We start from the raw sequence: 14,584 nt of genomic DNA, 5'->3' as shown, positions 1-14,584 counted from the left end.
AAAGAATAAAATACATGCATTCCCCGTGCAACTGAAATAAGAAAATACATGTATTTCCTGTGCAACTGAAAGAAGAAAATACATGTATTCCCTGTGCAACTGAAAGAAGAAAATACATGTATTCCCTGTGCAACTGAAAGAAGAAAATACATGCATTCCCCGTGTAACTGAAAGAAGAAAATACATGTATTCCCTGTGCAACTGAAAGAAGAAAATACATGTACAACCGAGGTAAAAAAATAAAAGAAATAATAAAAAGATGCATTCTCTGTACAACAGAGGGAAAATATATGTATTCCCTTTACAACAGAGAAAGTACATCGTTTATTCATTTATAGTCTGTTCATCTAAGATAATGATATCAGACAGAAAATAAATGATATTATTATTATTATTTTGTATTTGTATTTGTATTTCTTTTTATCACAACAGATTTCTCTGTGTGAAATTCGGGCTGCTCTCCCCAGGGAGACCGCGTCGCCAGACTCCAGCGCCACCCATTTTTTGTATTTTTTCCTGTGTGCAGTTTTATTTGTTTTTCCTATTGAAGTGGATTTTTCTACAGAATTTTGCCAGGAACAACCCTTTTGTTGCCGTGGGTTCTTTTACGTGCGCTAAGTGCATGCTGCACACAGGACCTCGGTTTATCGTCTCATCCGAATGACTAGCGTCCAGACCACCACTCAAGGTCTAGTGGAGGGGGAGAAAATTTCGGGGGCTGTGCTGTGATTCGAACCAGCCCGCTCAGATTCTCTCGCTTCCTAGGCGGACGCGCTACCTCTAGGCCATCACTCCGCTATTATTTGTATTATTGTTTGTATTATCATTATTTCTGTCATAATGATGATGATTATCATCATTAATTAGAAATCCTCATTTGTGAAAATCAATGGCACGGGAAGAAATATCCAACTGAAAAGGGGGCGGTTCAGGTGGGGGGGGGGGGGGAGTGGATTGAGGAAGGAAAAGAGACACAGAGAGAACAGAATGTGGAAAAGATAGAGTACAAAATGTAAAATGGACAGGATGAGTGTCAGTGACTGGAGAAAGAAAAACACAATATTGGAAGAGTGTGTGTGTCACGCGTGCTAAAGCGGACGTGCACCCTCCCCAAGATACCCCACTACAGACGCCACAACACAACAAGCCCACACAGAAACGAAATTATGTAATGCATTTAATGATGGTGTGTATATGCCTATAGATGTATGTATATAAAAAATTTTAATTATCAAGAGCATACAAAAAAAAAAAAAAAAACAACAACCACCACCCCCCCCCCCCCCCCAAAAAAAAACAAACAAAAAAAACAAAAACAAACAAACAAAAAAACAAAAAAACGGCAGCAGAGCTACAACTTTAGACTTGTCACATTTTTTCACAAGGGCACTGGTAGGTGAGATATCAAACCACCATCACTATAAGCACAGAATGGTCTTTTGTTTCCAGAATAAAAAAAAAAAAAATTAAACACATGAACATAGGAGTGTTGCTGACGCTGGCGGACGGAAGACAGGCCACCAGTATGGAAACGTCAGCGGAGCCCTCAGCGGATCCGTCGCCGGCTCCAAGAGGCGGGTGGTCTAGAGCGACGTGACGTTTCCCCACGATTTGAACGGAGGTACAACACCTCAAGACGCGCGCCAGGCAACTGGAGAAACACTGACGGGACAAGACAAAAGTCACCCACTGGCCACCGCACAGTGTTCCGTAAACGAACAACGTGTGCTAACATCGAAACACAGATGAAGAACACTTCCACTGGCTGACACAAAGTCGTTTACAGAGGAAAAAGAACAACGAACATCAGCCGCTAAGCGCTGTTTCTACCACTGTCCTTCTCCAAGGACTGACTCCCTTCGAGTGAAGCTGGGGACAAACCGGCGAGGAGCATTTGAAGCACTAGAACTCCGCTCACTCTGTTCACTCAGCTTCCTATATATTTTTTTCCGTTCAATTGCACGAGACACTTACAAACCATAGAAAACATGACACAACAACACGATCTCACTACGCTCGAACGCAAGGGGAACACGCACGATGGAAAACATCGTGCACGCGCATACGAAACACACCCGCCTCTAAAAATAATCCAACGACCCACCGGCCCTCCATAAACGTAAAAGAAAAGAAAAAACAGCGGAACCATTATGTCGTCCGTGACAATACCCCCCTCCCAAGATTAAACCCCTGGTTTAAATCAAAACAAAAACAAATAAGTCACGGACTAATAATGTACAGCAGCTACCTATATACACATCAGAGGAGTACTCAGCATAATCCTTACTTGCCTTGCAAGTACCCGAGGAACCTAGCAGCAACCCCGCCTCCTCCAGGAATGGACTGGGCAGAAAACCTGACCGGCGGTAGCTGGTGTGCCTGTTGAGTAACCGAGCTGCTTGGCGATATTACCCTTGATCGGCTCAACTGTGCGTCTCTCAACACGTGTAAATGGCTTCCTACTTAGGTATGCTCTGGGAACTCTTTTCTTTACACTGCGTTGGCGTTGGGGACATGACTGGCAGTACTGTGCAATGTCTGCACACATTCCTGGCCAGTAGAATGAAGCAAATACACGTTCTTTGGTCTTCTTGGTTCCGAGATGCCCTGACATCGGACTATCGTGACCTAGCGTCATAACTGGCTTCCTTAGGGTCTAAGGGACACAAATCTGGTCAATGACCTCATGACGACCCTCGAACTTCCGCAACAAGACACCCTCCTTCCTACAGTATGACACTTTTCCTCCCCTGGTCTGGTGGCTGACACTCTGGTTACACGACTCACGTGCTGCCGCTACCTATATACACATCAGAGGAGTACTCAGCATAATCCTTGTAACCTGATCAGATCAGCACGGGATGTCCCCATCATTTGCTCCTTTATGGAGAGGGCCTCTGGGACCGACCCCTCCCTCCTTGCCTGCACCCTGGTCTTTACTGCACCTACAAGCAATGGGCTGGCGTATACTGGTACATGTTCTAGCTCTTCACTGCCCTCCCGCTAAGCCAAGTTGCCAATGAGGACCTCTTCTACCGGCCGCTTCATAACCAGAACCCGAATCCTCCCACAAATGGAAGGGGAAGCAATGCTTACAACAGCCACTGGCAACAAATTCCGGCACCTCGACTCAACCAACACGACTGGCATCGTATCACCTGTGTAGGCATCAGCAGGCACCAGGCGCTCTGCCACCACTGTGTAGCCTGCTCCTGTGTCACGCAGGCCATTTGCAGGCATACCCTCAATAGTGACAATGCAGCGTGGAGTGTATGGCTTCCGTGCACAGGGGACACACAGAGCCGGTGTATCTCCTTGGGGGACCTGCACGGGACAAGACACCGCCGCCGTATTATGCAACTGTGGACAGTTCCGGGCAATGAGGCCTTCCTTTTTGCAATGGAAGCAGACGACAGCTGATCTAAGCCGTCCCTGTCTACCCTGCGGCGAGACCTGCTTGCTTTGCTCGAGCGGGGTCTTTGTGTCTGTTGGCGGTTGGAAAAGTACATTGTGCCGATTTTGCACAGGCCTCTCTTGAGTGCCCCGCTCATGTTTAGCCTCTCGGCCCATTCGTTTGGCCTCGGCCAACACAGTGGCCTCCTTAGCCAAGTCATCAGCGTTCTTTGGGCTGACCTTCCTTACTTCCATTATCAACTCTGGAGACAGAATATTGTAGAGCTGCTCCTGCATGAACAGATCTTTCACCTCCTCAACATTAGTTTCATCCTTCCCAGCAGCTACGCACCACAGAGAGAAACAAGCGCGCATCCTAATGAGAAGCTGTTCAAATGTTTCAGCAGCATCCTTCCTCAGTGCCCGGAATTTCTTCCTGTAAGCGTCGGCATCCAGACGGAAATGCCTAAGCAGAGCCGCTTTTACTTTAGCATAGCTGGTAAGATCATCCAGATCCAGTCGCAACACTGCCTCCCTAGCCTTGCCCCTCAACAGCGCGATAAGTCTGGTAGGCCACGACGACTCTCTCCAGTGACATAGGGTAGCCACTCGCTCAAAGTGTGATAGATAAGCGTCTACGTCGTCCTTATCACCCAGAGGATCTAAGTTAATATTCCTGTTCTCGCTGGCTTCTACCTCTCTCCCCCGAAGTTTAAGCTCTTCTCTTCTGAAAGCCTGTTCCTCTTCGTCCTTACGCTGGAGTCTGAGTTCCTCCCTCTCTCTAAACACCCTTCCCTCATCTTTCTCTTGGCGCTTCAATTACAATTCCTCTTTCCTAAGTCTCAACTCCTCTTCCTCTTTACACTTGAGTCTAAGCTCCTCCCTCTCTCCCTTCACAGAATCTGTTATGAATCTGGAGAGGGCCTCTCCAATCAAGCCTAACTTGCTAGCGATCGCAGCATACTTCTCATAAACTGATTGTTCTTCCGCTATCTCCCCCTTCACCTCCTCGCTCACCTTCGGTCTATCCAGTTCATCTCTGACCCAACGTGCCAGCTCGTCAGTCTGCTCGGGAGTCCTCACAGGAGTGCCTGGCGTATCTTGCTTCGCAGGCTGTTTACGCGGTGGCATGATCCTAGTGTCGAACCCAACGAAACTACTGCTGTCACTAACAACTGAACCCTCAACCACCAGAGACAACCCTTCAGACAAATGACGCGTTAACCGTAGAGCGCTCAAAACCAACAATGATTATCGGCTGCCTACAATGCATCAAAACATGTACACTTTGAATCCCTGCGCATACAGAAAAACATCAGCTACCTGAAGCACTTACCAGTGCAGCAATATCACTGTAGGGTAACATGAACCATTTTGAAAACAATCACATACAACACCACAAGACACCCTACCACCTGTCCCCCTAACCTAAATCCTAACCCAGCTAAGACAGATCCCAACACAACCTAGCTAAAAATTACCCCGCATCTCCACCATTTGTCACGCGTGCTAAAGCGGACGTGCACCCTCCCCAAGATACCCCACTACAGACGCCACAACACAACAAGCCCACACAGAAACGAAATTATGTAATGCATTTAATGATGGTGTGTATATGCCTATAGATGTATGTATATATAAATAAATAAAAAATTAAAAAAAATTATCAAGAGCATACAAAAAAACAACAACCACCCCACCCCCACCCCCACCCCACCCAAAAAAAAAAAAAAAAAACGGCAGCAGAACTACAACTTTAGTCTTGTCACATTTTTTTTACAAGGGCACTGGTAGGTGAGATATCAAACCACCATCACTATAAGCACAGGATGGTCTTTTGTTTCCACGATAAAAAAAATATATTAAACACATGAACATAGGAGTGTTGCTGACGCTGGCGGACGGAAGACAGGCCACCAGTATAGAAACGTCAGCGGAGCCGTCGCCGGCTCCGAGAGGCGGGTGGTCTAGAGCGACGTGACGTTTCCCCACGATTCGAACGGAGATACAACGTGTGCTAACATCGAAACACAGATGAAGAACACTTCCACTGGCTGACACAAAGTCGTTTTCAGAGGGAAAAGAACAACGAACATCAGCCCAGACGTTCCCGCTTCCACACATAGAACATTTTCTTGCGAATATAATATGGCATTATTGTGACCTTGACCTTTAACCTCTGGTTTTGATTTTATTTGGGGATCATGGTCTACACATAAACAGTCACAATACCGTCACCGTCACCGTCACCGATCCCTCAGATTCCGAATCCTTTGGGGCGCCTTCGAAGCTTTGTCAACCACCTTTCTCCAGTCCTCGCGTCTCTCGGCCGCTCTCAGGGTGTCTCTCAGCTCCATGCCTGTCCACTCTCGAATGTTGTCCTCCCATCTCTTCCTTTGTCTGCCTCTTCTTCTTCCTCCCCTCACTTTGCCTTGTAAGATTGTTTTAGCAAGACCAGAGGAGCGTGTGACATGACCAAACCACTTCAGTTTTCGTTGTCTGGCGAGTGTTTGAAGGTCAGTATAGGGCCCGATTTCATTGCAGATGCGTCTCTTGACTTCTTCATTCGTGATGTGGTCTTTGTATGAGATGCCTAAGAGTCTTCGGAAGCACCTCATTTCTACAGCTCTTATTCTTCTCTCTAAGTCCGCTGTGAGGGTCCATGATTCACATGCATATAAGAAGATTGACATGACCAGAGAGCGGATCAGTCTGATTTTGGAACTGATGGCGATTTTTCTGTTTCTCCAGATGGGTTTGAGCGTGGTCACTGCGGCTGTGGTCTGGGCAGTTCTTGACAGTATTTCTGGTTTTGATCCCTCGTCTGTCACGATAGATCCCAAATATTTGAATCTGTGAACATTTTCAAGTTTCTGGTCTTTGATTTTGATTTCTGATGTGAAGTTGCTGTTTGTCATCACTTTTGTTTTTTCCCCGCTGATTTCCATACCAAATTTTGTTGATTTTTCTTCTAAGCGGTTCACTAAGTCTGTTAGTTCTTGCTCGTGACCAGCTAATCCGTCAATATCATCAGCGAAGCGCAAGTTTGTGATTGTTCGCCCTCCAATGCTCACTGTTCCTTCATGTTCTTCTAGTGCTTCTTCCATGATTCTCTCAAGAAATAGATTAAAGAGAGTAGGGGAGAGCAGGCAGCCCTGGCGCACACCGACCGTCGTCCGAAACCAATCACCTATGTTGTTGTTGTGAAACACTGCACTTGTTGCATTCTCATAGAGGCTCTGTACGACTTTGATTAGGTTGGCATTGATGTTGTAGAGGTTCATAGTTGCCCACAGTGCAGCGTGCCAAACTCTGTCGAATGCTTTCTTAAAATCGATAAAGACATGATAGAGGTCCTGTTGATGCTGGAGATATTTTTCCATTATTAGTCTTTTGTTGAAGTTCTGCTCTGATCACAATTGGTCACAATACCAAGTGTGATTAAAACTGGAAGTGATATGATTTATGTGATTTTTTTTTTTTTTTTTTTTTTTTCCAAATACCGATCTTGACCTTCGACTTTTCGACTTGCTTGCAATATAATCTTAAATGGGATGACATTTAAGGTCTTGTTTATTCTTACTGTCCTGCCAAGTTTGGTTCCAATGCCACTTACAATCCCCAAGAAAATGCCAACGCCAATATTTACAACGTTTATCGGCCAAAACCGAGTCACACACGTGAGTCAAAGAACAAAAACAGTAGGTGGAAGGGTAGGAATGTGCGTGTGTGTGCGTGTCCCTCTGTGAATTCGACTATCAGCCAGTTTACTTTTCAGTTCAAACGTGCACGCGCTTCGACTCACTGTTTTGGAACACGCGCGCGCGTGCACAGAGAGAGAGAGAGAGAGAGAGAGGGAGAGAGAATTGTGGCAGACTCACGTGCAGAAAATCCGAAACTCGGATCGAGTTGTCGGAAATTGAAAACCCCTGCCTACGCAACCTTGTACTTTCAGTACGCAGTCGTGATCTTGCGCAAAACCTGGAACCGTTCCTGAAACAAACAAGAAAAGAAGAACGCAATATTATCACTTTTTCTTTCTCCTTTTTATTTCATTTCGTTGTTTTTCTCTACTTCTTTTTTTGTGTGTGTCATTTTTTGACTCACTTGTGTAAACAAAGTGAGTCTATGTTTTAACCCGGTGTTCGGTTGTGTGTGTGTGTGTGTGTGTGTGTGTGTGTGTCTGTGTCCGTGGTAAACTTTAACATTGCCATTTTCTCTGCAAATACTTTGTCAGTTGACACCAAATTAGCATGGAAGTTTTATTTATTTTGCAAATGTTTTGGTGCAGATAGTAAAAAAGGGAAATTACTCTGTGATTAATGCTAGGGGACTTAATTCGCTTTAAACTGATCTTTCTCATCTTAAATATTACATTTTGAAATTATACTCAATACATAAAAAGCTTGGATTTTTTTTAAGTGTATCACAAGTGAGTCTTGAAGGCCTTGCCTCTCTTGTTCTCCTTATGTTCAGTGGTATCACAATCCCGTGTCAAAGGCCACGTACATAACCACACCTTGTATTCGCTCTTCTGTCACGATGTCAGCTGTCATGCTTGCCAAAGTGGACGTGCTCCCTCAGTCCCCACAATACCCTACTACACACGCCACAACACAAACGAGCCCACACAAATATTTTTTTTTTTTTTTGTAATGCATTTAATGTATGTATGTATGTATCCATCCTTAATTTTCAGAATGACTAAGTAACAGTATCAGTGGCTCAAGGAGGTGTCACTGCGTTCGGTCAAATCCATATACGCTACACCACATCTGCCAAGCAGATGCCTGACCAGCAGCGTAACCCGTGCTTAGTCAGGCCTTGAAAGAATTTTTTTTTTAATAAAATGATAAAATTAAATTAAAATAAATAATAATAATAAATAAACAAATAAAATAAAATGAAATAAATAAAGGGTTTTTTTAATTTAAAAAATGAATAAATAAATAAATAAATAAGTAAATAAATAAATAGATAAATAAATAAATAAAATAAAATTTTAAAAATGAATTAATAAATAATAAATAAATACATAAAATACTACTACTACTACTACTACTACTACTACTAATAATAATAATAATAATAATATCTAAAAGGATGACTAAATATTGTTGAAATGACTATGGTGAGATAACAAACAAGACAGACAACACACAGTACGCAGGAATGAACAACGAAGCACGACGAACAAAAGAACCAAAACAAAAGTCAACACTTCTCAGTAGCTCCTACATACAACGACGTAAATCGGACTGAGACAGACGGAAAGCTGAACACCCCCGAAAGACGTACATAGGGCAGACTACTACCCTGGCCAGAAAGTGCCCAGGAGAACTCTGACCGAACGATTGAATGCGGCAATATCCACATTTCTTCCGATCCCCTCCAACCTTTTTTGCCTCCAGAAATTACTGAACACGTGTTAACAGTTTCAAATGTTAATATTTTTTGGAAAAAGTTATATATTTCAAACTGTTCTTTATTAAAGTTAGTTAGTTACGTGTTGAATAGTCCAGTTGGTTATTTATTGTAGGTACCCACGTGAACCTCTTTTCAAATAATAATCTACAGAAGTAGTGCATACAATATTTGATTATTGATTAATTTTTTTTGTCCTAATCCCGCTTCCCCCGTTCCCCCTCTCACACACACCCTTCCAATATTATGTTTTTTTCTTTCTCCAATCACTGACACTCACCCTCTCCATTTTACATTTTGTACGCTTATCTTTTCCACATTCTGTTCTCTCTCTCTCTCTCTCTCTCTCTCTCTCTCTCTCTCTTCCTTTCTTAGTCCCCTGCCCCTTGCCCCCACTTCCCTCCACCTCAACCGCCCCTCTTTTCATTCCAATATACAGAAATGTCGATTTCTAATTAACAACAATCATCATTATGATATAAATGATAATAATCCAAATAAGAATAAGAATAATAATATCATTTATTTTCAGTCTAATGTCATCATCTTAGATGAACAGACTATAAATAAATAAACGAACGATCCCCTCCACCCCTCTACGTGACTGGCGGTATGAATGACCACGCCTAGTTGTGGACACTGCTCATTGCGTCATGAGGGGAAACATTGTGGATATTACCAGAAGTGCACTCACTGGTCTACGCACAGGTTCTGTAAAAGAACAAACGGTGTGTACTCAGACAGAAACATTGTAACAGAGATTGTGAAAAGGCAGTCCCATAAGGCGGACACACGGTCGTTTACAGAGGGTTTCGAATCAAGTTTCAGCAACCAAACGCTGTCACTAACCCCGTCCTTTCTTCAAAGGTCGACTCCCTTCGAGGGCAGATGGAAAACTAACCACGAGGATACGAAATACAAGAATTCCCCTCACTCACAATTTTCTCCATATTATATTATTTATCCTGTTCAGTTGCATGAGGCACTAATGAAACACACGATCTCTCGCCCAGCCACAAGTACAAGGGGAACATACACGATGAAAACCTCGTGCACGAGCGCCCAGCAACACACCCGCCTCTAAAAATAAACCCAATGACCACCTGCCTCCGCCAAATTCACTTGCCGTGCGAAAAGAAAAGGGGAGGGGGCGGGTGATACGGATTCGAACCCCCATCTCAGCACACACAAAGAGAGAGAGAGAGTTGATAAGTGTAGATGTATATACTTGTGTGTGGATGAGCATAGTTTTGTGGATAAGTGTGTAAATATTCTTGCCTTCTTAAGAAATTGTAATGGGAGCTTAGAGCTCTCCAGGGGAATAAGCGTCTTAAAATGCACTAAACCAATGCACCCACTAGGTCGTTCGTGACACCAGCAGTCCAAATCCTTCTATCCAAGACAAAAATAATAATGATAATAAAAAAGACTGTCTGAAGCTGTGGACACACTATTTACCGAAGAGGACCGAAGGACAAATTGCCTCCCTGTGCACTTAAGAGTCAGGGGCTGAAGTGGTTCTTAGTAAACATTCCCTTATGCCCTACTTGAATGAACCCAGCTCTCTCTCTCTCTCTCTCTCTCTCTCGTCTCTGAACTCTGCCTTCAAGTGCCGAGCTTTTTGGAGCATACACAATCTTGATTGTCTGAAATCTGACTTTTTTTTAAATTATTTTTATTATTTTCTTTCTACAAAGTGGTGCGACCGTTTTTCCCTTGAGGAGTGTTTTGATTCTTTATACTCCTTTTTCTCTTACTATCTCCCTCACACTTTCTTCGTTCTCTCTCTCTCTCTCTCTCTCTCTCTCTTTAAATCTATGCTCCGATTGCAAGTGCCGCTGGACCTGTGCCGGACACTATCAACAATTTTCTGTCAGTTGTGGACACATGTGAAAAACGACCGAACACTGCCAACCGACCAGTCAAACCTGGTTTTGTGAGGACAACTGATGTGAAACTGTGTTGAATACTAGTTCGATTGTGGTTTTTGACTCACTTGTGTAAACAAAGTGAGTCTATGTTTTAGCCCGGTGTTCGGTTGTCTGTGTGTGTGTGTGTGTGTGTGTGTGTGTGTCTGTGTGTCCGTGGTAAACTTTAACATTGCCATTTTCTCTGCAAATACTTTGTCAGTTGACACCAAATTAGGCATAAAAATAGGAAAAAATCAGTTCTTTCCAGTCATCTTGTTTAAAACAATACTGCACCTCTGGGATGGGCACAAAAAAATAAATAATGAAGCCTAATTATATGCAAACTGCATTTACTGTTATATTTATATTTTTTTGTATTCTCTAAACTTGGCACTTTGATCTGATATTCTGACACAACAAGAGCAGTCATTATTATCATTTTTTGCTCAAACAGGAACTTCTTTTGCTAAGCATGGAAGTTTTATTTATTTTGCAAACGTTTTGGTGCAGATAGTAAAAAAAGGGAAATTACTCTGTAATTAATGCTAGGGGACTTAATTCGCTTTAAACTGATCTTTCTCATCTTAAACATTACATTCTGAAATTATACTCAATACATAAAAAGCTTGTGTGTTTTACTCTCAGTCACAAGTGAGTCTTGAAGGCCTTGCCTCTCTTGTTCTTTTTCTTTTATCCCTTAGTTTTCCATTCCGTATTTTAAATTCTGATTTTTTTTCTGGTGTTGATTGTTATATTGAATGTCTTGTATTGATTAGTTTAATTACTGACTGTATTCTGATATATATATATTGATTGTGTTTTGTTTGTACCTTTGTGAGTTTTTCCCCCGTTGGCAACTAATTTCATTTATTTTGCATTGTTCACCAAAGAAAACAAAAATGAACACCAACCAAAATGTATGGCCATCTGAAGACGGTCTTTGAATCACGCATTTAAATATAAATCACGCAGTTAACAAAACTACAGAAATAACCTCCCTATTAAGTAACCATGGAAAACCTTTTCATATACTTGGTCTCTCTGAATCAAGACTCTCGGAACATATCAGTGATGCTGAGATGTACATCCCAGGCTATAACGTTATCCGTAATGACCCTACAAAAGCCAGGGAGACTGGTCTCCTCCTCTATGCCAGCGAATCCCTCACATTTAAGCGTCTACCATATCTTGAACAGCACGATGTTGAATCAATGTGGATAGAAATCAAATTGAAAAACACCCCTTCCATTTTAATCGCTTTCTGCTATAGAAATCCGGCAGAACGGGTAAACTGGCTGGATAAATTCACCGCTATGATGGACGCGGTGACGTTAGAATCAAAGGAAATAATACTTGGAGATTTCAACACAGATCTTACCAAAGCCAATACACAATGGAATGCGACAATAAGTCTGTTTAATCTGCATCAACTAATCAATACACCCACCAGAGTTATGCACAGTTCACAGACGCTCATAGATCATAAGAACAATATATTAGAAGCTTGCGTACCGATATTCAACTATAGTGATCACTACCCAGTTTGTGTCACTTGGGGAAAAAAAGGAGTAAAAATTCCCAAATCAGGCCATAAGACAATAGCATATCGTTGCTGCTCTAAATTTAATGAGCAGCTCTTTATAAAGATGTGAGTAGCTCCCAACTTTCATCGGTATATGATATAAGAGACCCCGATCTAGCAATAGAACACTGGATCGAAATATTTACAGAGTTCTATAATAAACACGTCCCACTCAAAACTATAACCAATTGTCTTAGTTTGCTTGAATCCTATATGACAAACAGACAACAATGCGTGACAATGAGTACATCAATCTCCGCACCAACAACACTTGATTATGACATTCCTCAGGGGTCTATTCTAGGGCCCTTTACTGTTCTCAATATAAACGACCTACCGCTCCATATGAAATCCGTCTGCGAACTTTTTGCGGATGATACAAAAATCCACACTTCTCATATTGACATTGTCGCTCTTGCAAAAGACTTACAAGAAAGTACTGATGACCTCGTTAGATTATCAGCTTTTCCTTTGATGCCTTATAGACAAAAACATGAAGTTTTTTTTAAATTTATTATATACACACAGGTGCACTCGTTCGAATTGGTTGTTGATGTTTTGACCCTGGATTTTCGATGCACAGTGTAACATAGGCATTATCTGAGCTCACTGAGAGAATGAAGGAATTTTATCGTTCAAGTGGATATCACTGTAGATAATAATCATGCTCGAAATGATTTTCGCATGTATCCTCTGGGAAAAAAAAATAATAAAAAATTAAAGGCATGAAATAATGATTATAACAATAACAAAAATACCAATCATTATCATTATGATCATAGTGATGCTTGTTTTGGGGTTGTTGTTGTTCAGTGTTGTTTATATATATATATATATATATATATATATATATATATATATATATATATATAATGCACCAAATCAGTCATGCAAAGCATATATCCACATTAATGTGCAATACACCAAAGGCAGAATCGAAAATGTAAAGGAGGGGTGGAGAAACTGAGATACGAAGGAAATAGCAAGGAAAGAAGAAGAAAGTGATGATGATGGTGAAGTAGGCTATCAGTTCGTTTTCATCGAATACACCGTTTTACGTCGTTTTAAAGCCTAATTCTTAATTCGAAACGGCAGCTCACACGATACAAGTATGTATCATTTCTAACATTTCTGCATTGAATGACGCACCAATTAAGGTTTTCACTTCAACAGGTCCGGGAATTGAGAACACTGAAACCGAACATTACCGATTCGGAATGAAGCTCAACACAACATCTACATACCCAGCAGCAACAGCAGTATTATCATCATCCAGCCGACGACACCAACAGTGGAACTGGTTGCCATTTCTCCCCACAACGAAAAAAAAGCAAAACAACACGTTGGTCTTTCACTTCTATTCACGGCACAGTCGGTTGGACGACGAACTCTGAGCGACTGAGCTTCAAGTGCTCTTGGGGACTCAGAGAGTGACAAAGATAAAGAGACTGTAGGAAATTATCACCTTTATAGGCCGCGTTTTTTGTTTTGTTTGGTCATTTGTTTGTTTTAATCCGGAATGGAGGGAATTAGGGTCGGTGAAGAGATACAAATTGGATTGAGTGGTTCGGTAAACATGGTTGAGTGTGTGTGTGTGTGTGTGGTGGGGGGGACGAAGGGGAGTGGGGGGAGCGTGATGCAGACGTCGCAGGAGCCAATCAACGGCTACAAACGCGACGTAACAGGGAGAGCGCAAAAATACTTTAAAAGGCCACCACTTTGTCCTAACAGTCTTTCCTACAGGTCCAATAAAAGGTTGGCGGTGGGAAGACGAACGATCCGTGGTAATTCTCCACATTCCTGAGTAGCCGACCAAGCAGTATGACAACAGAAGCGAACATTTTCAACAAACACATGATGCATTAGTTTTCACTTCATCACTGACGAAGCAGTCTATCTTAAGGCTAAGTGCTTTGCGAGGATCATGGTGTCCTGAATTTGAAAGCTTGAAGGACTGGATGTGTGTAATAGTCCGGTGACATTATTTCCCCGTCTCAAATCCTTCTAATTGGGACACAAGTAAATAAAGTATGCTTCATTTTCAACGAATTTGGAACAGAAAATTCAACAGATATTATTATCTAAATTTGGTCTTTCATGTCTGTGTTTTGAAGGAAACATGGCCATTATAAACTTACCACAACAACTTTGCTGGTAACATTCTTGTGGTGATGATAAAAAGGTTTTGAGTTATATTGATCAGTTGAAACTGGGATATCGCTGATCGAATTAATAGCTTTAAAGCGAGCATGCCAGTTCTGTCGAAAAGAATCAA

General features: G+C 42.1%; 1 protein-coding gene across 1 annotated transcript in view; it reads right to left on the bottom strand.

The window, feature by feature from the left end:
• LOC143301470 (uncharacterized) overlaps positions 1 to 13,732 on the bottom strand; it is a 25,357-nt gene extending 11,625 nt beyond the window's left edge. The window contains exons 1-2 of the mRNA XM_076615781.1: positions 13,554 to 13,732; positions 7,275 to 7,386 (exon numbers count right to left, since the gene is read on the bottom strand). Of these exons, the coding sequence (XP_076471896.1) occupies positions 7,275 to 7,386; positions 13,554 to 13,617 (176 nt within the window). The 5' untranslated portion in view covers positions 13,618 to 13,732. The remainder of the gene's footprint in view (positions 1 to 7,274; positions 7,387 to 13,553) is intronic.
• Between the last annotated feature and the right edge of the window lie 852 nt (positions 13,733 to 14,584).

The sequence above is a fragment of the Babylonia areolata genome, chromosome 27 (assembly GCF_041734735.1).
Source record: "Babylonia areolata isolate BAREFJ2019XMU chromosome 27, ASM4173473v1, whole genome shotgun sequence".
NCBI lineage: Eukaryota > Metazoa > Mollusca > Gastropoda > Neogastropoda > Buccinidae > Babylonia > Babylonia areolata.
The sequence above is the reverse complement of the archived record's forward strand: the minus strand, read 5'-3'. Positions and strand labels throughout refer to the sequence as shown.